The following is a 25,732-nucleotide window of genomic DNA, read 5'->3' as shown; positions in this document are numbered from 1 at the left end:
ATATTATACTTTTAATGTTTTAATTTTAACTATATTTATTCCTATGTGTTGCTAATCATCACCTTCCAAACTTACAGCCCAAACATTTGGCAACTTATACCCATGCTTCTATATATTATTGCTTATGAAAATTTATCATCTTGTCCAGTCAGTATATAAGTAAGAAAGCAGCCTGCTACATTTCCACTTGACTACTAACATTTACAGTTAAGAATGTGGTGTTGCATTTTAAGCTGAAAGTGGGAGCCTTCATTGTGCTATAGCAGTCTCTTTGTGGCCTCCTTAGTTTTACATTTATTCTCTAAAAAACATATAAAAAGTATTGCATTTTTTGACTTGAAAAATAACATATTTATTAAATCTCATCTTTCTATTGTAAAATGTGCAAAACACTAAAAATACAAAGTCAGAAATGTAGAAAGTATAATAATATACAAATAATAATAATAATGCTATACTGTCAAAATGTGTCCTATGTATGGTATATCTTGAAGCACGGTAAAATACACAATCCAATGTCACAGTCGGGACAATACTAGTGTGATTCCCTGCGGATAATCTTTCCAAACTGATCAGCTTTTGAACAGTACATGTGCGACTGAAACAAGTGTCACTATTGGATTCATTACTTTCAATTTCACTGTTGTTTCAGTCTCACTGCCTGAAGATACATTCACTTCATCATCACTGCTCATGTCAAGAGTGTGCAACACCTGGGATTCTGAAAACGTTTCTTATAAGACCCCATTATGAGGCTAGGACAAGACATGTCTGTATCGTTGCCTGTGTAACACTCAGGCCTGATACCTATGCAAGACACACCTATATCATTTCCCAGGCAACGCTTGGCACTAATACTGTTGGCACTTTTACAGCCCGAGTAATCCTCCGGTCTAACGAATATGTGAGACACATCTATGCAGTTATCTGAGTGATGCTCAGGACTAATGCTTTTGCCACTGTTTTTACATCCTGCGTAATGCTTGGGTCTAAGGAGGTTAATACATAATTCATTTTGTTTACTCATTTTTCAAAACACCTTATTCTAATACAGGGTCAAATACGGCCAAAGTTTCTTCAGGCAGCACAGTAAACAAAGCAGGAACAACCCTTGGAAGGTCCTCCAGCCTACTGCGGGGCACATCTTTCACACAACAAGACTCAAATTTACTCATACAATTTTAAAGATGCCAATCAACTTTGTAGCACTGTCACATATGGGAGTTTCCATTTTTATATAGTGTGTCCAGTTTGGTCATTGTTAAATGTTAGTAACAACTCTGTTACCTCAAATAGCTGGTTTGTAAATATGGGGTCTGTATCTTTAAACAGGTTTGCACGAAAGTGGAAGGGCTTGTGGGATTTATAGTTTGTAGTAGTAGGCACTGTACATATAAAACCAAAAGAGAAGGTATACAGTATATAAAATTGTATTCTTAAAATCTCTATGTATTAGAAAAGTATTATAAGCACATGAAAAAAGTGGACACTATATTTTATTAAGCATTAAGATGTAAGAGTTAGAATTAAAAAGACTTATGCCTACATATTTTTTATTATTCTGCATGAGCCAGAAACCACTAATAGTTTATTAAGCCAAAAATTAGACGTGCAGGAGAGCTGGAGAAAGATGGGCCCCTCGCTTAGCGAGAGAATGTGAACTCTTTGGCTCTAAATTATTGTAGCAAACAAGAATAGTCTTTATCAAACAGATACAGTAGACAGAGCGGGGTTTGACACCCCCTAAATAAGAATTATTTGTGGAATCAATTAGAAGCAGGACTAGAGCAAAGAAATGCTAGGAGTCAGATGAGGATGAATAATGACTTGTGTGATAAGAATTGCCTATTGCTGGATGCTCATTGTTCCATTCAAAATGAGTCTGTATACGCGTCATACAATAAAGCTTAATTCTGTTGTCTGTTCTGAAGTCTCCAAGTTGTCTTCATTGGGGCTGAGGACTCCTGTGCAGCTAATCTGCTTCAACAAAGGATGTTGTGGGACTTTTTGACTTTTCCATTTTCCACCAACTTCATTACCAGCATCACTTAAAATTCCTTTATGAACTGGATGTTGACGGTGCAGGAGGATTGCAAGACCATCAGGTACAGAGATGGTGGTGGGTACTGTTTCTCTCAATCGTGTCTTCAGTTACTCTTTGTGAACAGGTGTGCCTCAAAAAACCATTTGGTTTCTGGACTCTCGAGGTAGGACTGTGTTCATTATCCATCTTTCCTTTTGTTAACTGTTGTTTGCACTTCAGGATCCACACTTATCACTTACAAAAAGGCATTTCCAGGACTGTAAATATGGTTGGAGTTTTTGTTTGTGGAGTTTGTTTGTATTTTTGTGATTGTCTTTCTTTTTTGTGTTTTGTAAATATTTATTATAGTAAATATTTCATATAAATATTTGTTGCTCAATATATTTAATCTGTTTGAACATTTTTCTGGCATGTGTAGTTAATATTAAGGACCTCGCTTTGTCCTGCTATTTTTTTCAATTACACCTGTTCCTGCTGATTAATTTCCTTTTGTTTGTGCTAATGCAATCTTTTAGTTGTTGACATTTCATTTATAATGTATTGTCCTTTATACGCTTTATATGCACTGAGACCCCTGTATCTGTGTGTGCTACGTGCCTTTACACTACTGATTTTTTTTGCTGACCATCTCGCGGGTCTTTTATTTGTCTCCTATGATCTTAACGTGAAGATCACGTATTGTCTCCTAGTCATTCCCTCCCTCAGGACTTTTTTTTATAATAGAGAGATGTTGCATCCGTGCCACAATTTTTTCCGAAATGTACTATACAGGTCATAAAATGAATAAATACAAATATCATAAAATATGAAAAACGTTTCTGTTTTAACAATGTGTTTACACAGATTATTGTAGAAACGGAACACACATGAAATGCATGTATTCCAAATAACGATCTATTATTTCCACTCTAAAACTCCAGCACTTCACTCCCAGATAATCGATCAAGGCATGAGCTGGGAGAACTTTGTGCACGTTCTGCAGCTGTTGGGGAATGGAATAGTAGGCTGCTTGCTGCCTGTCTTTATTGGCACATTTACCTGTCTTTATTGGCACATTTACAGGACAAAAGACTCTGACGGAGAGGTGCGAACGGATTTAAGGTGGGACGGATCTACGAGTTTTTTCGTAGGCTCTGGTAATTCTAGTGTTAATACTCTAACAAAGTAGTGGTCTTAAATAAGTTAGGTCCATCTGCATAACGCAGTCAAGGAGAATTTCAAGAAAAAAAAAAGTTTACACCAATCAACATACCGATAAATTGTATATTCTTTTAACAACCTATACCTTAATATTATCTAAAGTTCCCAAAATAGTTAAACAGATTAAAAGTCTTTGGCAAATATTTCATCATCGAGTAGGACTTCTTATATGCAAATTCTGATAGAGAACAGAATACAAATTTAAAGTGTCATATGATCTCATCTCAATATTGATGTTCTGGTAGAGATGATAAAGAATGTCTTAGTTAAACAGGCAGCCATAGTTAGAAGATTTTCCATTACAATACCCTTTTACATGAAGCCACAAGAAATCAAGCTCACAATTCTGAGGCCACCAGAAATAAGCACTATTAGGGAATTTTAAGAATTGGCCTTAATATTAGATAGATAGAAATGGTGAAAGAAACCAAGTTATATTATATTATACTGTATATATATCTATATATAGCCCACCATTGAAGCAAATTTATGTTTATTTTTTTTAAACTTTTATTTGCTCATTTCCTGTATTAGCATGGTTTGTAAAACAATATTTCATTATGTAAAGACTCAGTTAATACATTCACTAATCCAACCATTTTCACTCCCTTGTTTCTTAGTTCAAACTGCAAGAAATATGTGCATAGCTTGCAAGATATGAATGACATTTTTTAGCTCTTAATGTATTATTTCTGTTAACCTTTAAAGTTATCTAGCACTCAGAATACCAGTATAAAGGGCACTGCTAATATAACAAATCAGTTACTTCCACCAGTTAAAAAAATATTTTGAGATGTAAAAACCTAAAAATAAAATCTTTACTACGAACAAAATATTACAGCTTAGCAAGAAAATTCACAAGTCCACATGACAGCACACAGTTGGCACCTACAATGTGCTTGGCAGTACAAGAAGGGAAAGTCTACCATCTAGTGTCGGTACAAAGAAACTGAAAACATTTGCAGACAGCAATAATACAAATAATAACAAAAAATTAATTAAAAATTAACTGTCAACTTTACACATAATTTCATTGAGAGAAAGTGATATTAAGGCATGTTTTTGTACTGCTTATTATTGGATCAGTGACAGTGATCACAGTCCCTGCTCTAGTAGAAAATTATGTCAAATAAATGAAAATACATTTAAAGGGTACTTAAAGACTGAACATGACCTTGAGTCACATGTACAGAATTGCAGTATTACAAGACTAGACTCTTTTTAATAAATAAATCCTAAAAAAGCTTTAATTTGTCAAATTAACAGATGAGTTAAAAATTATGCTTTTAACAAAATCAAGAAAAACTCAATGTTTAGTATTCAAGAAAATCTGTAACTTACTTTTGAAATGTTAAACCTTCATTAACAAAATAAAGCTGACATCCTTAAATTCCATTTGTACTTGCACGCCATGAATGAGCCAGAAAAGTTTTGCATAGTCTATCTTTGCTGTGCTTTCAAAATGATGTCACATACTGAGTATAGCCACCACCATTCTAAAGTGTCTGCCATTTAAAATAACTACACATTTGTGGCTCTCTGATGTACAAAATCTGGCAAAAAACTCCATTCTCGCTATGTAGACAGAAGCATGAAATTTGGGATGGGATCAGTTTTTAAATTCATATTTTTTTTCCCCAAGTGCCACAGAAAAACAATTGTGAGAGCAGTTGCTCCAAGAAGATGCCATTTTGAGAAGCGCCAACAGCCTCTTCTGCCTTGTTCATCTTGTGAGTTACTGGTAACTGTACTGTTGTTTGGAAGCAGGCTTTTGTCTTTGAAAGAAAGCATGATCAGTACTTCTAATGCACTCCGACGACCGGACTGCACAGCTCCATCCATATATCCACACCAAACATCAGCGGTCTCTGTCCCAGCAAAGTGAATGCTAAGAAAAGAGAAGGAAAAGAGAATTTTTTAAAATACAAATTAACAACGTACAGCTGTATATAAATTACTTTGCATTTTAAAAAGCAGCCTTTTTGATTCATCCATAGATTTTATGTAATTACTTTTTCCTTTTTAGAGTCACTGGGAGCTAATCGATATTCTAGCAGCAATACACATAAGACAGGAACTATTCCTAGACAGGGAAGCAGACAAACACCCAGAATGGTAGGAAAAATGGAGCAAGTCTGATAAAACCCATATGATGGTCAGAAGAACATGCAAAATCAACACAGAACACTGAATTCCATCTACAGATGAACAAAGGCATTGAATCAGCTAAATCAGAGTTACCTAATCATTGATCTCTTACATCATAAATGACTGGCATAGAATACAATTTAAATAATTTTGCTGTAGCCAGAAAAGACAAGGAGTTTTTTAGACAAGGGATGCATTTATTTGCATAGCTTCTTTGTCCATTTTTGCAAAACAGCCTGAACTACAGCCTGTAGTACACATCCAGTCTCATTAGAACAGGGGTCTCCAACTTTGGTCCTGGAGTGCTACAGTGTCTGCAGGTTTTCATACTAAACCTTTTCTTAATTAGTGACCGGTTTTCCCTGCTAATTAAATTCTTTTACTTTTGTTTTGACGTAGTAGTTTTTAAGATTTAGTCTTCCAAATTGCTTAATTGTTCCCTTAGATGTCACCCAGATAGAAATAAAATGTGAAGATAGTGAGCCAACAGATAACCAGCTAAGTCAAAGGCTCAAACTCCAACCAATTTCACTCCAAACAGTTACTTAAATAGAAGCTGATTATTCCTGATTAAACCTATTATTAAATTTCATGGCTTGTTGGTGCTCTCATTCTGCAACAACATACATTTTGAAGCTGTTGATTTTCTTTTTTCTAAGAACATTGTCAAAATGTTTTCTGGACATGAACAGATCAACTATACTGGGACCTTCACCTTTCATTATTTCCAGATATTGTATGATGGGCACATGTTGCTGGCCATGTGTTGGCTTGTTGTGTCTCTCTCTATTGTTTGGCTACTAATTAAGGAAAAAATAAAACAATTAAGGTGTCTAAGTCTTAAAAGCAAGTCAATTAAAATAAAAGTAAAAGAATTAATTGGCAGCAAAAACTGGCCAGTAATTATGAAAGGGGCTAGAGCGTCATTCTAAAATGATGCTACTTTTGCTGCATGTAGCAATTTCCATTTGAATTTGTAAGTGTTTGCTCAGTTTTGATAAATGTCCTGATCTTTTTGGATAATTTTTCTTTTAATCTTTACAATCTGCAATTTCTCGCATGGAATTTGCAAATTCACTTTACCTGAATCTTTGTCCAGAATGTACACAAGAAAGAGTAATTGTCCAAGCATTGATAGCCAAGGTACTGTACTGATGAAGTGATCATGAAGTGATCTCCTCTTATGTGAAATTGTGGTTTTCTGCTCATTAGCCAGCTTGTAATCAAGTTTCTTAGGTTATTACTGATGCCAATGGCTTCAAAATTTAAGATTAATATTTAAGGCGGAACTGTATGAAATGTTTTATGGCATAGTAGATGGTTGCTGCAGACAAAAAATGGTGGCAGAGGACAACAGCATGGGACAGAAAGACCCTGACAGAGAAAAAGATGCAGGCATGGACATGAACACATATACTATTATGCATCAAGGTAGAATGAAGGGCACTACTGGGAGTAGTATGGGCTAAGCCTGTGCTGGGTGCTCCACACAGGATCTCCTGACTCCTAAAGTGCAGTTGATCCCAAAAAGGAACAGGTGGGATCACGTAGTTCCTCAGGTAATGTAGTGAGATGGTAAGCTGTCTGGAACACCTTTAAGGTCTATGGAAGGCTTAGTTGTACAAGGACACAGGAAGCCACAAGATGAAGCTTTAGCCTGGTTTCCCTTTTGTAAATATAGACATGTCCATATCAGAAACAATTCCGGTATCAGACCATAATTAAAACAGGGAGGGTGCTCAAAATAGTCTAACCTTGAAAGCATCCATGTAGGAAAAAAACAAACAACTGACTTTTGACAGGAGGAAAAACCAGAGGTCTAGTGACATAAATACAGAAAGAGAGACTAAGGGTGAGAAATGGAGATGGGCAGTGAGGAGGAGATAGAGTACCACATTAAGAGGCCTGGAGGTGCATGACAGGGAAAGGAGTACCAGATAAGTATGTGAGGATTGTCCATGTATGAGGGTGTACTGGCGTAACAGGAAAAGGTCCCAGTTAGAGTAGGTCTGCACCAGGGAACTTCTTTATGTTCTAACATCTGTTATCTGGTTATGAATGTGATGAGTCATGGGATAAAAGACCAATCCCCTTGGTGCATGCTTTTGCTATGATGTGTTGTGTAGTACCAGAAAAGATGAAGTGGAGATGAAGGTGGAAGAGTGAAGTAGGACTATGAAAGATAGAGGGCTGAAGATAAATAGGAAGAAGACAGAATATGACGTTTAATGATGATCAGGATTCAGAGGCTAGTCTGCAAGGAGAGCTATGGAAAAGAGTGGATACATTTAAATACCTAGGATCAATGGTAGCCCAAGATGGAAAACTAGATGCAGAGATAACACATTGATTACAGTGTGGATGGAACAATTGGAATAAAGGTGTAAAGAGTACTGTGTGATCGAAGAATTAAGGCAAAGGTTAAAGGTAAGGTTTTTAAGACAGTGGGCCGAATCCAGACTGGACAGAAGACAGAAGATGTGAAAGCAATAATAAATCTAATATACTAAATACACATCTTCCAACCTCTCATATGGAAGGTTATTTGGCATTAGACAGAAAAAGGGAAAAAAGAAATCTGACCTCAGACCGATGTTTAATAGGAGAAGAAAGGGGAAACGTGGCATTGACAAAAAAGATGCAGGGAATGAGAAGTGAAAGATTGAGGGAGAGGAGACAGATTATTAGGGAACAAATTAAGTTAGAGCAGTCTAAGTCAAAGTATCTACTGTAAATTAACTTGTTAATGGTATGCATGGTTGATGAGAGAGCTTCTAACAATAAAAGCTGACTAGAACCAATTCATTTTATAACCAGCTATATCCTCTTAGGAATTTCTTTTTTAATGTTTTAATCTTTCAGCCACACTATCACTACTCACACATGCAGTAACATCACAGAACTAGAAAAAAGCCCTACACAACCACTCAAATAATATGGCTTACATAATTAGTTGGGCAATGACTGATTGACTGACTGACTAACTAGTGCATAGAAGGCACTGTGTCATGATTGTTAAAACAACAATGGCAACCAAAGGACAAGCCATTAAATTTGGAATTTTATATCACATCCAGTCAGTAATATTACTGAAATCTGGACTATATTTTACAAAAAACAAATTAATAAATGTCTCTTAGAGATTCTCTAGAGGTGTTGTGCTGGTCGCTTTCATTGTCTAAGGGCTAGATTTTTTTTTATTTCAAAAAACCTTTCATAAGCTTTCAAGGTTTCTAGTTAATGTGTTTCTGAATATTTAAGCTTTCCAATCACAGGGCATCTAGTTGGAAAGATTTTAGAAATGATGTGTCACAAGATTAAATGCAGTGCACTAGAAATGTATTTCTAGTAAGGCACGGTGTGAGGAAGTGTGCACAGTGAAAAGAATAAGTTACTGAAATGAGAAATTAGTCATCCATAAAATGCTCAATAAATGAAAATATCTAAAGAATAAGTTGGGACACTGAAATTGAGTCTAATATATGGGATATCTGATCATCTAGCCTTTATTAGTTGAACACTTCTTTTATATTCTACCTTTCGTACATGGTTACCAGTTCTTTTGCTATTGTAATACAAAGGCATATTGTAATGCATATCAATTTCTCTCTACTTGTAAAAATTTTAAATAAACCTCTTTGTATTTGCAAGGGTACTCTTTAAAAATTGCAGCCTACTGAACTGGTTCAGTTGCTTTCACCACAGGCACTCCATGCCAATGGAAGAAATATAAAACTAAAACAGCATTGAAGAAACAGTGCACTTCGATTTTAAATGTTATCTTATGCTTCTGAATAAGGACACAAGACATAAGGACACCATGATTTAGGACAGTGTCATAGTTGGGTCTATGCTGTTTGTATAGTTCATCTATGAGTATGAGGAAAATTTCTATATCTGCTAATAATCTCTTCTCTCCTTTTTCTATAAAATTTAATACCTAGGCTGTTAAAATAGCATATTTTTATTTTCATTTTAAACTAAGTAGTAGATTATTTATAAATGTATGAATGCATTCATAATCACAGGAGTGCTCAGTGTGTCACTGAAACAGGGCATAAAGGAAAGTGGAGTCTAGAACTGGAAGTCCCACTGGTATGTTTATTTTTCCAAGTGAAGTAATAACTTTTAAAGAGTTTCTCTAATGTAACATTTAAAATGGGAACCAGACAGTATACTGTTGGGTCTCTACTAGACAAATACATTTGTCCTCACAGGTGGCGCAGTGGTAGTGCTGCTGCTTTGCAGTAAGGAGACTGTGGAAGATTGTGGGTTCGCTTCCTGGTTCCTCCCTGTGTGGATAGCGCTTTGAGTACTGAGAAAAGCGCTATATAAATGTAATGAATTATTATTATTATTATTATTACATTTGTCTGTCTTTGTTAAATTTTTAAGGAGGGGTCCCAACAAGAATAGCATAGTTTGTGAACTGCTATGCACGTAAGATACTACAAATCTTTCCAATTACCTATTTAAATAGAGGCATGACGGCACTTCCCAACCTTTTGTCAGCCTCCAAATTTGTTCCTTTTCATACAGACATTCTGTTTGTGTAGGCTGAATGGTGGCACAGTGCCACACAACCCCAGAGGCCTGAGTTTGAACCCCAGCCCAGCCACTTTCTGCATCTGATTTTTCCCAGGAATTCCAGTTTTCTTCCAATATCTCAAAGATATGTATGGCAGGTGGCTGCAAACTGGCCAAGTATGATTGTAGTTGTATTTTTGGGAGTGCATCCATCAATACTTGGGTGCCTCATCAAGAGGCTGTCACTACCTTGTAACAAACTGAGTCAGTGTAAGCGCCATGTAAAAGCAAAAAGTCGGCATGGGAATTTATACAAAAGACTTGACTCTAGGCAATTCTGCCGATATGAACATGCACATAAAACTCAAAAATACCAGTTTTAAACTAAATGTCAATTATTTTCATCTTGCAACTTCCATTTTTTACTTACAAACAAAGCAAATTACTTTTAACATGGATGAATGCATAGCAGGTATTCTTAATATGGAGGGGTACTACAGACAGTACTACATATTCTTCCTAAGCTTCTTTTTTATTTTAAAACATTCCAATATACACCAGTAAATCATTTTTAAGCAATTAGATTCAACAATAACCTCATTTATTTGGAACTCAAAACATCCACTTATCCAAAGAGCGACCCTACAAAGACCTAAGGCAGAAGGTGGCATGGCTCTACCCAACTTTCAGTTTTGTAACTGGACAGCAAACATACAAGCTATAAAAACCTGGACATAAATAGATGAACATACACAGGCCTGGTCCGCAATAGAAGTAAAATCCTGCAGTACTTCTTTATATCCCCTGCTTTGTGCTCCAATAAATGCAAGTTATCAGCAATATACTAATAACCCAAATGTGCTCCACTCACTCAGAATATGGAACCAATGTAGAAAGCATTTTAAGATGGAGAAGCTTTTATCTGTTGCACCTCTGCAAGAGAACCACCTTTCTCAACCCTCGCAAACATATACAGTTTTTAATATTTGGAAAAAATTTGGGATTAAATTGCTTAGAGATCTTTATATATACAACATCTTTGCATCCTATGAACAATTACATTCCAAATTTAACTTTCCAGCTACACATTTCTTTCACTATCTTCAAATTAGGAACTTTGTTAAACAGAACCTGCCTGATTTTCCTCATCTTGCACCCTTGTCCATGCTGGAAAAAATATTGCTCAATTACAAGGACTTAGACACCATCTCTGCAATATATAAAATTATTTTACAGTCCCTCCCTTTCAAAGATCCAAGAGGACAATGGGAAAAAGATCTCTTAACATTACAATTACCAGAGCCTACGAAAAAACTTGTAGATCTGTCCCACCTTAAATCGCTATTTAAATCCATCCGCACCTCTCCCAGCATCTTTTGTCTTGTTAATGTTGAGATTAAGAGCAGCAAGCAGCCGGCTATTCCACCCCCCACCATCGCAGAACATGCACAAACTTCTCCCAGCTCATGCTTTGATTGATTATCTGGGAGTGAAGTGGAGTTTTAAAGTGGAAATAATAGATCGTTTTTGGAACACACGCATTCCATGTGGGTTCCGTTTCTACAGTAATCCATATAAACACACTGTTAAAACAGAAACTTTTTCATATTTTAGTAATAAGTGTTACAAAATGTAGGCATAAACTATAGAATATATGAAGCCTAATTTCTAAAGATCAAATAAGCACTTTCTCAGAAGGTTCAAGCATGATACAACATCTCCTGTGTGTAGCCCCCAATACTGCCGTGCCTCAGACACCTGAGTTCGATTCCCAGGTGAGGAGAAAGAGGTTTTTTTTTTAACCTCAAACGGACATAAAATTTATAAATTGGTATGCACTGTCAACTAATGAGATCGTTATATTTTCATGTGGGATGCTCCTTTTAAAATATTTTTGAACAACTGAGACTGTAATTAACATGAACAAGTGTCCTTATAACTGTTATTTTTAAGATCCATAACACACAGAGCACTGCGTAATAGAGAGACAGACAAACAGGCAGAGATGTCACTAAATAAACAGGGAAGGCACATATACTGAAAGAAAAAAAAGATCAACATGTGTGTTGTTCCCGCCGCACTGAATAAGCTCACGCGCTCTAACCCCTCCCCCTCTCCCCCGATCTGACTCTAAGTAACACACGCGCTGTCAGCTCAGAAGAGGCACACAGGAAGGCAGGCGGGGGGCGGGGTTAGAGCGTACAAGAACCGTCTTTCCTACATTATGACGTGTGTACCTGTTGCAATGCTCACACTTTTCTATACGCTGTAGTTTCTATTACATTGAAAGGGCACCCTACACTGACACAGTGTACATTCCTGGGGAACCGGCTGTCTTGGAACAGACGATGACGATGACGATGTTGCATCCTCCTTTTTTGAGTTTTATTTTCTCAATGACGATCACGCTCTAACCGCCTATTTTTCATTTAGTAGTGCTTTCTCTGTCTGTCTATTATACTATGAACTCTGTCTATCTATATATTAATAACAGTAATTTTATTATTATATAGCAGCTTCCCTGTATGCCTATCATATACTGCCTTTCCTTCATATCTATCTATATAACTATTCCCTTAGCTGTTTTTGATATATCTATTATACAGTACTTTCCCTGTTTATTTAGTGACTTCTCTGCCTGTTTGTCTGTCTGTCTCTCTATTATGCAGTGCTCTGTCTGTCTGTGTGTTATGGATCTTAAAAATAACAGTTATAAGGACACCTGTTCATGGTAATTGCAGTCTCAGTTGTTAAAAATATTTTAAAAGGAGCATCCCACATGGAAATATAACGATATCATTAACTGACAGTGCATACCAATTTATAAATTTTATGTCCGTTTGAGGTTAAAAAGAAAAAAATAACAGGTCCTACCCAACGGGGAATCGAACTCAGGTCTCTGAGCAACGGTAGACGTGCTACGACAGCTAATCTTACCGCTATGCCACGGGAGTTGCTATATCACGTTTGAATCTTTTGTGAAAGAGGGTTTGGAAATCAACCCTTACATATTCTATAGTTTATGCCTACATTTTGTAACATTTATTACTAAAATATGAAAAAGTTTCTATTTTAACAATGTGTTTACACAGATTACAGTAATCCCTCCTCGATCGCGGGGGTTGCGTTCCAGAACCCCCCGCGATTGATGAAAATCCGCGAAGTAGAAACCATATGTTTGTATAGTTATTTTTATATATTTTAAGCCCTTATAAACTCTCCCACACTGTTAACATTATTAGAGCCCTCTAGACATGAAATAACACCCTTTAGTCAAAAGTTTAAACTGTGCTCCATGACAAGACAGAGATGACAGTTCTTTTTTACAATTAAAAGAATGCAAATATATCTTTTCTTCAAAGGAGTGTCTGCATCAGGAAAAGAGAATTTAAGAGAGAGTGCGAGCGCTCGCAAAGAAAAGCAAACAATCAAAAAATCAATACGTGTCCTTTTAAGTTTGCTGAAGCACCGCAATAAAGCGGCATTTTTCAGTGGAGCGTCAGTATCTTCTAAGCAAACAGCCTCTGTGCAAACAGCCCCTTTACTCACATCTCCTCCGTCAGGCGCAGAGAACGTCAGAGAGAGAGAGCGAGATTAAAGCAACAATCAAAAAATCAATACGTGTGCTTTTGTGCTTTTAAATATGCAGAGCACCGCAATAAAGCGGCATTTTTTAGAGGAGTGTCAGTATCTTTTAAGCAAACAGCCTCTGTGCAAACAGCACCTCTGCTCACACCCCTCCCCAGGCAGAGAATGTCAGAGAGGGTGAGAGAGAGGCAGAGACAAGCAAACAATCAAGCGGTCAAAAGAATAATCAAGCATATCTTATAAGCATTGAGGAGTTTTAGTTAATATGTAATACATGCTCTGATTGGGTAGCTTCTAAGCCATCTGCCAATAGCGTCCCTTGTATGAAATCAACTGGGCAAACAAACTGAGGAAGCATGTTCCATAAATTAAAAGACACAGTGTCCGCAGAAATCTGAGAACAAGCAAAAAAATCCGTGATATATATTTAGATATGCTTACATTTAAAATCCGCGATAGAGTGAAGCCGCGAAAGTCGAAGTGCGATATAGCGAGGGATTACTGTACTGTAGAAACGGAACACACATGAAATGCGTGTGTTCCAAATAACGATCTATTTTTTCCACTCTAAAAGTCCACTTCACTCCCAGATAATCAATCAAGGCATGAGCTGGGAGAAGTTTGTGCATGTTCTGCGACGGTGGGGGATGGAATAGCCAAATGCTTGCAGCTCTTAATCTGCACATTAACAGGACAAAAGACGCTGGCGGAGAGGTGAGGACGGATTTAAGAAGCGATTTAAGGTGGGCTTTCGTAGGCTCTGGTAATTCTAGTTCTAATCGATACATTAGAAAAGGAGTGTAAAGTAGCAATGCAGAGATTTCACTCGAGCTCCATATGCGCAAAGTATACAATTATTCAACTCAAAATTATATATTTTGATATTGCATATCTGTCTCACCTAAAACTGTCCAAAATGTTTTCAGGGCAGGATCCAACCTGTGAACGCTGCAATCAAGCCCCAGCCTCACTGGGTCACATGTTTTGGGCCTGCACCATATTAACATCATTTTGGACCAAAATTTTTAAGTGCCTTTCAGACAGCCTTGGGGTCACAATCCCTCCTAACCCATTAACAGCTGTGTTTGGTGTTCTTCCAGATGGGTTTAAAGTTGAGAAGGACAAACAAACTGTGATTGCATTCACTACACTTTTGGCATGCACTTATTTTTCTAAACTGAAAGAATCCTAACTCTCCTCTTTTAAGTCAGTGGGAAACCAATCAAATACTCAGTTAGACGATCTGTATAGAATTTTTTCAAAACCTGGCAAGATCTAATCAATAATATTTTAAAATAAGCTCTTAAAGCACAGAGGAAGAAATTATCTCCTCATTTCTTTTTCTTTTCCATTCATTTCTATTGGTCTATTAAACTCATCAATTTAGGTATATTTACAAGTCTTAAGTTTTACCCTGTTGGCCATGCTCTCTCTCTCTCAGGGGTGGGGGTTGACTTGTTTTTCAATCTCAATCCTATTTTTTGTAAAAATTGAATGATTACAATATATACATTTTTCAAAACTTTGCACTTGTGTCATTGATTGAAATCACAAAAAGCTCTGTCACAGTTAAACAGCTAGATCAGAAGCTGGCTGTTTAGCTCAGTGGAAGAACATACTGCTTGTAACTCCCAGTGTTCTAAGTACACCTCACAGCTGTGCCATTTCATGGGGAACTGCTGTTAGGAGGATAAAGCGACAATCTGAGTTATCACTCAGGACAGACTGTGTGTGTCTCTCTCTGTTAGTAGTGGGTTTTCATCATTCAACATTATTATGTCTTTTTGTGAGATAGTATATAATTGTCAAAAACTGGAGATTGTATAAGCATATGTCTGACATGCTATTCACTTTACTTTAAATTTGTTTATTATTTGTGCTTTTTGACTTATAGTACAATACTTTTTCATCACTGTTATGTCAAAATGATCTGTAAAATTAGTGATTAAAGAAATATACATTTTTTGTCGATTTCACCATTAACAAACATTTTCAGTACAAGTCCCGACTTACAGTACATACCAAATCGGGTCATGAATATCCACAGGAACGGAACTTATTCATATGCTGAAGCCTGCCTGTATATATATGGAAGGCCAAAATAATGCAAAAATAATTATTCATTATATTAAACTAACCAGATGGAAGGGATAAAAAAAAAGGATCACAGACCTATTCATTAGATAGAGTGGTGGTTTTCTTGCTGTCTCTGTCTCTCTCCCTCCAACACTCTCTTCAACCTCTTCTCTCTCTCATTTTCTCCCACCACTTGATCATGTATTCCTTCTCCCCTCTTAACTCCACACTCATTGGGGCACCAGGAAAAGAAGACAGCCAAAGGAGTTGCACTCTGTCTTCTCTCTACAATTTACTCTCTTAGCCTTAGCTGTCTCTCTTCATCAATCCTGCTAGCCAACTGGCGGGCTTTTCTTCGTAACATAAGCTGAGCTTCAAATATATTTTACTGACCCACCCTGCTGTTACCTATCAGCCGCAGAATCTTCATCCCAAGTTTTTCTTTGTCCCCCTTCTAATGTACTCTCTTAATAGTGAGGTCATGGTGCTCCTTGGTGATGTCCTCCCTTCAGCACTAGTTTGACATATCACATTTCTTCTAGTGAGGGTTTCTCTCCATTTCCTATGACTTTGCATAACACTGTACCTGGCTTGTATGATACCATCTTGTCTGCAGTTCATCTGATCACCTATTTCAAGTCCATAATATTCTTTCATTTATAGAATTCAGTACATTACCTCACACACTGGAGTATTTAACCTTTCACAGAACAAAAAGAGAAAGATTTGTGTAAACACTTGGAATCTTCTAGCAGTGTAAAGGGAGAGATTTATTATTGATTACTCCTCAAATCTGGCTTCAAACTTTGAACATTTTAAAATAAATACAGTATTACCATAAGAAAAGTGCAAAGAGGACATACTTCTACCAGTCATCAGCGTTGAAAACTGTAATGTACTGAAAAGCTATACAGCACAACATCCCACCCTCTAAAACACTATAGTGTGGATATTATGAACTGCTTAATTTGAATATTAATAAAACCTGTCATGACGATAGCGGAGTCCTGGGTAGTAAGATGTAAGCATTTTAGGTGCCATCACACTAACAGGACATCCTCCATTGAATGCTTCCTGGCTCCAGTCCTAAATAAAAGATGCAAAAAGAATAGTCATGTTGGATAAGTCCTCCTTTTCTGTAGGTGGGTTGCATATACATAACAAATAAGTAAGTGTTTTTGCAATGGTAAAACATTCAATTCGATGCAAAAGTGGTATTGAATAAAGGGTTACTCTGTTTTCTCTTAAAAGATATGTTTCCTTTTCAAGTCTGACAGATACTGTGTGCAAAAGGGAAAGAATGAAAAATAAATTATAACATTTTTTGCCCTTTACTGCAGTAAATCCCTTCATATTATAAATTTAAATAAAAAATACAGTATTCAGTATATCATAAAACTATGTCTCCTTTCCAGTACAAAATATCCCTGTACACTTTTACGAGCTTTTAAATTGAAGACAGTACTCTAGACCATTGAAAGAGGGGCTGAGGCAGATCTTACATTCACAAGCTTGTTCCCATGTGAATGTGTTTTCTGGTGCATGTATTCTCTGATTTTCCAGAAATATTTATTTTACAATATTTTAGAAAAAAATGCATGTATTTTTAATGTTTTGAGCAAATGAATGGCAAGTGAAATGCACAACATGAATAATGTGAGTTTTTTTTATGGACTTTTTATGTTGTTTGCTGTTGCCCAGTATTACTATCTGTAGACACTCTTTGTACCAGAAAATGTGTTATTTCCGTTCCCTTGGCCATCACAACAAAGCACACAGGGTAAGTAATATTTAAAATATATATCATTTTTGGGTGGAGTATTCGTTTAAGCTACCGAGTGTAAGACTAGAACAGGCATCCCTGATGGGAAGGAGAATGGTTTCACACCCAGACAGGAGTCCAGTGCAGAAGGATGTTGTGTCCGACCAGGATCAAAAAATGGATGGACCTGCGGGATTTGGGAGCAGTTCCATCCTCCAAACACCAGGTGGCAGTGGTCTTTACATGGGAACCCAGTCGGGATGCCTGATGGGGTGCTTGGAATATGAAGTCTGGAAATGCAGTCTGGTCGGGGTCCCTATGTATCGACAAAGGGCGCTGTCTGGGGTGGACCTCCCTACTTTTTGTGGCTTAGAAGTGCTTCCCAGAAGACATGGCTGGCATTAATGTTACCTTACATTAATGAGCCAGAGTCAGGAGGAGGTGGATGAAGACTGCTGGAGGAGTGGAGGAAGCAGAGAAGACAAGAAAAAGAAGAAAACAGAGTATAGTTGGGCTTATTACTGTGACTGTGATTGTGATGTGGGTAACTCTTTCTTTACAAGATTTTATCACAATAAAATCCTCTTTTTTGTGCCAAACTTGTGTTTGAGCCTTTGCGTCAAGTGTTTGGGGAGTTGCTGCACCCCCTAGGGACCACACTAGACAAATACCACATACTAAACTAAGCAAAAAAATAAAAAATAAATAAATAAAATGGAATAAACACTCAGAAACAGCAGGCACAATTAAAAAACAAAAATAATCTTCAGAATCATTCAGCAAAGAATGCCACGAAGGTGGTATAAATCTATAAGATTCAATCAAGAAAAAGCTGACAACATCAGTTTCTGCCAATTGCTTCTTTTAATCTCCTTGGCTTAGCCAAAAGTGTTTCTTGGACTCGGAACTTTATCTAAATACTGTTAACTCCCAAATCTTTCTCTGGATTTAGCTGTTATAATCCAGTGTAGAGCATTAAGCCCAAATAGCACCCAGGACAGTATTCTGCTGTGACCCAATGCATAAAATAACATAATGCTGCAAAATAGATGGATATTTTCTTGTGTTTACCATTCTAAGTTAACTCATCAAGACCAACCAAAACACAATGGTGTGTAAATGACAAGCCGTAAAGCCAGTTTTACAACAAACTGAAACTGAACTTTTAGTTGAATGAAGTGACAGTGACGACAATGTGAATTGGTCATCAGACATTGCCACTGATAGTGAAACTAATGCATACGGCAACATATGACTAAACTGCAATGATATGCTAGGTTAATTTGGTCGCCTTAAGGTTCACTGTGCTGCAAGTATGTGCATTGAAAAAGGGCAAAATGATTGGGATCATGTAGAAGAACAAGAAAGATGTTAGTTCCCTAAGCATTGTTCACAATGCACTTTGATAGCCTAGAATAACACAATGGGCATGTTGATTATGCAGATCAGGCAATGATATATCTACTGTCTCATGTGCAAGCAACAGAAAAAGGAAATGCATGCAAACATATCCCACAAAGAACGTATACTAAATTTGCATCAATACAGCAGTGAACACTAGACATACCGTTCTTGCTGTGTTTATGTTGAAATGTTAGTATTTTAATGTTTTTGTTATGTGTAATAACATTTTTTTCTGGAAAAAAATCAACATTTTTTACTTCCATCCATCCATCCATCCATTCTCTTCCGCTTATCCGAGGTCGGGTCGCGGGGGCAGCAGCTTAAGCAGAGAGGCCCAGACTTCCCTCTCCCGGCCACTTCTTCCAGCTCTTCCGGGAGAATCCCAAGGCGTTCCCAGGCCAGCCGGGAGACATAGTCCCTCCAGCGTGTCCTGGGTCTTCCCGGGGCCTCCTCCCGGTTGGGCGTGCCGAACACCTCACCAGGGAGGCGTCCAGGAGGCATCCTGATCAGATGCCCGAGCCACCTCATCTGACTCCTCTCGATGCGGAGGAGCAGCGGCTCTACTCTGAGCCCCTCCCGGATGACTGAGCTTCTCACCCTATCTTTAAGGGAAAGCCCAGACACCCTGCGGAGGAAACTCATTTCAGCCGCTTGTATTCGCGATCTCGTTCTTTCGGTCACTACCCATAGCTCATGACCATAGGTGAGGGTAGGAAGGTAGATCAACTGGTAAATTGAGAGCTTTGCCTTACGGCTCAGCTCCTTTTTCACCACGACAGACCGATGCAGAGCCCGCATCACTGCGGATGCCGCACCGATCCGCCTGTCGATCTCACGCTCCATTCTTCCCTCACTCGTGAACAAGACCCCGAGATACTTGAACTCCTCCACTTGGGGCAGGATCTCTCCCCCAACCCTGAGAGGGCACTCCACCCTTTTCCGGCTGAGGACCATGCTCTCGGATTTGGAGGTGCTGATTCTCATCCCAGCCGCTTCACACTCAGCTGCGAACCGATCCAGAGAGAGCTGAAGATCACGGCCTGATGAAGCAAACAGGACAACATCATCTGCAAAAACAGTGACCCAATCCTGAGTCCACCAAACCGGACCCCTTCAACACCCTGGCTGCGCCTAGAAATTCTGTCCATAAAAGTTATGAACAGAATCGGTGACAAAGGGCAGCCCTGGCGGAGTCCAACTCTCACTGGAAACGGGCTCGACTTACTGCCGGCAATGCGGACCAAGCTCTGACACCGGTTGTACAGAGACCGAACAGCTCTTATCAGGGGGTCCGGTACCCCATACTCCCGGAGCACCCCCACGGGATTCCCCGAGGGACACGGTCGAATGCCTTTTCCAATTCCAAGTTCAATAAACCTCCAATGAAAAATAAAAACTGCGGACAACGTTTTCCCTTGCCCGGACGCGGGTCACCGGGGCCCCCCTCTGGAGCCAGGCCTGGAGGTGGGGCTCGATGGCGAGCGCCTGGTGGCCGGGCCTGCACCCATGGGGCTCGGCCGGGCACAGCCCGAAGAGGTAACGTAGGTCCTCCTCCCCATGGGCTCACCACCTATGGGAGGGGCCAAGGAGGTTGGGTGCAATGTGAGTTGGGTGGTGGCCGAAGGCGGGGACCTTGGCGGTCTGATCCTCGGCTACAGAAACTGGCTCTTGGGACATTTTTTACTTATTTATTGCTATTGTGGGCTGCATCAGGAGTGGGCAGGAGGAGGAGTATAGGAAGCTAATCAAGGACTTTGTTAAATGGTGCGACTCAAACCACTTACACCCGAACACCAGCAAGACCAAGGAACTGGTGGTGGATTTTAGGAGGCCCCTCATGGAACCCTGTGATCATCAGAGGAGACTGTGTGCAGAGGGCACAGATCTATAAATAACTGGGAGTGCAGCTGGATGATAAATTGGACTGGACTGCCAATACTGATGCTCTGAGCCGACTATACTTCCTTAGAAGGTTGCCGTCCTTCAACATCTGCAATAAGATGCTGCAGATGTTCTACCAGACGGTTGTGGCGAGTGCCCTCTTCTACTCGGTGGTGTGCTGGGGAGGCAGCATAAAAAAGAAGGACGTCTCAGGCCTGGACAAACTGGCGAGGAAGGCAGGCCTCTGTTGTAGGCATGGAGCTGGACAGGTTGACATCCGTGGCAGAGCGACAGTCACTGAGCAGGCTCCTGTCAATAATGGAGAATCCACTGTATCCACTGAACAGTGTCATCTCCAGGTAGAGTAGCAGCTTCAGCGACAGACTGCTGTCTCTGTTCTGCTCCACTGACAGACTGAGGAGATCATTCCTCCCCCATATGCCATTCTCCCAGTAAAGTAGAGTGCAGAAATCCAGAGGAATCAGTGATGCATTACTATCTTTTAAGAGAAGAGGCTAGAGACCCAGAGATAAACTAAAAGATGGGCAACACATGTTCCCTGACCAGAATGAATAGAATCAAAAGGCCTCTTTGAAATATACAGTCTTACAGACTTAGCCCTTTAAGGGATGTGGAGGATTCGAGAATGTGGCAAAAGGAAGCTGTAGGCAGTTGTCTCTATAGCTAAGGAAGGCTGGATAACATAAGTTGTCCAAAATTGATCCTAGGAGGGCATTTAAAGTGTTCTCGGACTAAATATGTCTGGGGGAAGAATATGTGGAAAATTCTTAATGATTGAAGTAAAGAACAAGAGTCAAGGAGGGAGAGGGTAAGAAGAAATAATGCATTTGAAAAATTGGAGAAGTGGGTAATGCACTGTACTCTTCATTTAACAGGTAACTACTTGCACAGGCAGACCAAGAGAAGTGAAGAGTCACTGTCTCTTTTTGTCCCTGTATACCTATTCGTCTATGCTCTATTGGAAAAACAATTTTGGAAAGATTACATGTTCTTTGAGTTATTACAGTTAGGGGGGGTCACTTCAGAGGGGAGTTATCTTGCTTCAAGAGAAAGGAAAATCATTTTTCTATAATTTCAAATATAAACGCAAGTGTTACTGTTTTAATTAGATAAAGAAGTGTTAAAAAAACAACATATACACAAACACATTTAAAACTGTTTGAGTTTAGCTGGCAGCAAAAGGTGGAATAATTGGATTCTTCAAGCAGGTGAAGGAAAAGCAAATTAGCTTTACATAAGTAGTGATAAACAAAAAAGTGTACTTCCTTGCATCAGGAACTTGTTTGAAATTTAGTTTTAAAATAAGGCAAATACTTCTTTATGAATGAATTTATTTTTATGCAGCTAATATAATACAATATAATATAAATGTAACTATTTCTGATAAAAAATCTTTCTTAAATTTAAACAAGAGTATCAACTGTCGTGGGTGGCTGGGGCCCTTGCCCTGCCAGGAGGTCTCCATGGCGGAAGGACCAGGGGCCTCATGTATAAACGGTGCATATGCACAAAACTGTTGCGTAAGCCCATTTCCACACTCAAATTTTGATGTATAAAACCTAAACTTGGCGTAAAACCACTCACATTTTCACGCTAGCTAAAACCCTGGCGTACACAAGTTCTCTGCTCAGTTTTGCAAACTGGCGGCACCCAGCGTCAAAGCAGTGGTACTGTTCCAGTGTGGCTTTCCTTTCTTTTTTAGATTCACATTCCTCACAGGGCTTTATAAATACACTGAAATTAATCTTATATTGTTTATTAGTTTAATGCATCTGATTGTAATTAACCTATAACAATATAATGGTTCACAGAATGGTCAAACTATTCTAAATACCATAGCTACTTTAGCATAGTTACTCTCACTGCACCTTCTTCTTCTTTTTTCAGCTGTTCCCATTAGGGGTTGCCACAGCGGATCATCTTTTTTTCCATATTACTCTCACAGCACCACTCAAAGTATTTATATCACTGTATCTGAGTTATGAATCACAGCTCTACAGCGGCTGATTGGAAAGAGAATTATCGGTAGACAGCATCAAGCACACGCTGTCTCAGCCATGCCATCTATTGAACTGCTCTCATACGACAAACGCTTCAGAGCCTTTCCTGTATGGACCTCGCGGTTCAGAAACAGTTTCATCCCAAGAACTATAAGCGCACTCAATCAGTCCATCAAGTGCTCCTTGTAGAACTGTTTGTACTTATAAGTACAATTACCTCACTGTAAACTCGCAATACAGTTATAATATTGCACAATCTGAGTCACTTTATAAAGCACGTATTTACATATGATGATGATATCATTTTTAAGATGAAATCAAGCAAAATATGTTTATTATACAGATAAAACTTTAACTTCATTTAAATAATCTATATTGTTAATAATTAAACATGTGAGGACACAGTGTCGCAGCACTACCAAGGAGCTGGCACTCTGATCACGGATTGTTCTTGCCTCGAGCTGTATTCTTGCTGGGGCTGGCTTGTCACTGGAAGGATAGAAAAATTAAACATGTACTATGAAGGTATTTCAATGTTCCTTAAAAGTTTTGAGGAATCGGTGTTCTAAGCTTACAGATGGCTTAATGTCTGTTATTGAGCTGATTGTGTGGTGATTGGGTACTTGAAGAAAGAAAAGGAAGGACAGGAATTGGAAAGAGAAAGTACTGCTGCAATAAATTATTTCATCGAAGGTCGGGCACAGCGCAGCAAGCATCTTGCGTGAGGCATAAACAATCAATGCGCCACCGTGTTCCCATGTTTAATAACTCCTATTATCATGAAAATTATATCAAGGTTACATCTCATTATTTGAATTATTCAGAAAGCATTAATATTACGAATGTAATGGATTCTGTGTCCTATCGGAGGAAGAGAAAGGCCGTTACGGAAGCACATAGTGATTCACAAACATAGAGCACATTGAAGATCAAATACAAAACAAAGCATTTAATGTGCTACTTTAGTTACGCTGGGATTTAAGAAACTAGTCAATTAAACGATTTTAAGATGAAGTTTATGATGTTCTACTTTAATGACAAAAGCTACGTGATTAAAGTGGAAATTTCAAGATTAAAGTTATCATTTCGTGCTTTTTTCCCCACTGTGTGCCTATTTTTTTTCTCTGTACCCTAATAAGCTTTCATATGACACTCACGTGGTGGGCTGTGACTCACCTTTTCATGGTGACTTTGATAGCTGATAACTTCTTTTTTATTTCGGGCACTGTGCAACTTTGTGAACTTGAGCTTTTGAGTTTCTCTGACACTCTATGTCACTCGATCAACTTACTTTTGTTGTTTATACCACTGTTTAGACTAACAGTACGTTTTTCCTTGCCTCCACTTGGTATTCACTGAACTTCTTCTATTTCGCCCCATGCTTTTGCCATTGCTTTTTTACAGAACACTGAGCTTAAGGGCTATTTATATTGATTTGCATATTCAAAGAGGTGTAATTCTGGGATGAGTTGGGGTGTGGCTGCAGGCACGTGCACGTGCATTACTTTTCATGCTGACCGGGATTTATGGAGCAGAAGAATGTGGAAGTTGTTGAATGCACAGATTTATGCATCTGGACTTTTTTGTGCATGTGCACTTTTCCTCTTTTGTCCTTAGGCCATCTTTTAATGTGAATTCAACGCACGGAGTTATGCATGAGGCCTCAGGGGAGGAAAGATGGCTAAAACATTACCTCCCCCAGAGCACTAGGTGGCAACTGCCCTGGCAAACAGTGGTGCCTTGGACTCCCACAGGGCTCCATGGGAGTTGGAGTTTGATACAGCCCTGTTGGGGGGTCCATGGGTGCTGCCAGGGGGTGCAGCAGCAGACACTGAGCCCTGGGGTGCAGCACTTCCGCCACACATGGGAAGTGCTGCCAGAAATCCATCAACAAACACCTGGAGCACTTCCGGGTGCCTTATATAAGGGGCCAGCAGACACTACTAGGGGAGCCAGAGTTAGGAGGAGGGAGACGAAGCTTGATGGGAGGAGTGGAGGAGAAAGGAAGAAAGAAAGAAAGAAAGATTGTGTTGTGCTGTGTGCTGGGGACTGTGTTATGCTTGTGGGGAATGGTTAATGCGTTTTTTCAAAAAAGAAAAAAAAATATAAAATTTGTGTGTGCTTACACTTGTGTGTGCCTCCTGTGTCTGTCTGTGTCGCGGTTGGCTTCACACAACATAATTCCAATACTGTAAACATGGAAAAACAGTGTGAAAATAAAAACAATCCCTTCCCCACACTAGCCTTCCTATACTCATCCTGTCTATCCTCCCAAGCCACCCAGTAGAAGAGGTCACCACTGGTTATCAAGTTCAATTCTGGGGTATTTTAACTCCAGCCAATTTCACAAATCAATGCATCCGTCTTACTGTTTAATTAGCTAGTCTTTTTTTCTTCTTCTCTTATTTTACATTCAGAAAAGTGTGCTAGTACGATATTTACAAGAATTTTTATTCCATAGCTTCAAAAGACTTTTCATACAAGTAAATATGAATTAGCTGCTCCCCTTGAGCATTCTGTACCATTTGCACCATTGTTTGCATAGTTATACTAATTAGTTGCGTCAGTATTTGAATACAATTAAGACAACATAGTCTACAAAAAAAGATGAATTCAAAAGAATATGGTAAAAGAAAGTAAAGTTTTTATTAAAGGCAAACAAATCTAATTTCTGAATTTCTCTTGCACATAAATACTGTACATACACATTTTCATGAATGGAAAACAAGGCCTACCTACTTAAATAATTAGCGCTGCTACCTCGCAGTAAGGAGACCTGGGTTCGCTTCCCGGGTCCTCCCTCCGTGGAGTTTGTTTGTTCTCCCTGTGTCTGCGTGGGTTTCCTCCGGGTGCTCTGGTTTCCTCCCACAGTCCAAAGACATGCAGGTTAGGTGCATTGGCGATCCTAAATTGTCCCAAGTGTGTGCTTGGTGTGTGGGTGTGTGTGTCCTGCAGTGGGCTGGCGCCCTGGCCGGGATTTGTTCCTACCTTGCACCCTGGGATTGGCCCCCGTGACCCTGTGTGAGGATCTAGTGGGTTGGAACATGACTGAATTAAGACTGATCCCCACGCTGCTGAAAG

The 25,732-nt window shown here is 38.9% G+C and overlaps 1 protein-coding gene across 3 annotated transcripts in view; it reads right to left on the bottom strand.

Moving 5' to 3' along the window:
- Positions 1 to 3,730: 3,730 nt before the first annotated feature.
- The window catches only part of si:ch211-127i16.2 (probable flavin-containing monoamine oxidase A), a 123,669-nt gene continuing 101,667 nt past the window's right edge, over positions 3,731 to 25,732 (bottom strand). For 2 of the 3 annotated variants that reach the window (XM_039769666.1, XM_039769667.1), the window contains 2 exons: positions 16,569 to 16,669; positions 3,731 to 5,132 (listed from right to left, as the gene is read on the bottom strand). In XM_039769666.1, coding sequence (XP_039625600.1) covers positions 4,820 to 5,132; positions 16,569 to 16,669 — 414 coding nt within the window. In that variant the 3' untranslated portion in view covers positions 3,731 to 4,819. The remainder of the gene's footprint in view (positions 5,133 to 16,568; positions 16,670 to 25,732) is intronic. The other variant, XM_039769668.1, reaches the window with a different exon arrangement.

Source organism: Polypterus senegalus, chromosome 11 (assembly GCF_016835505.1).
Source record: "Polypterus senegalus isolate Bchr_013 chromosome 11, ASM1683550v1, whole genome shotgun sequence".
Lineage (NCBI taxonomy): Eukaryota > Metazoa > Chordata > Cladistia > Polypteriformes > Polypteridae > Polypterus > Polypterus senegalus.
Note: the sequence above shows the minus strand (reverse complement) of the source record. Positions and strands in the feature narration are given on the sequence as shown.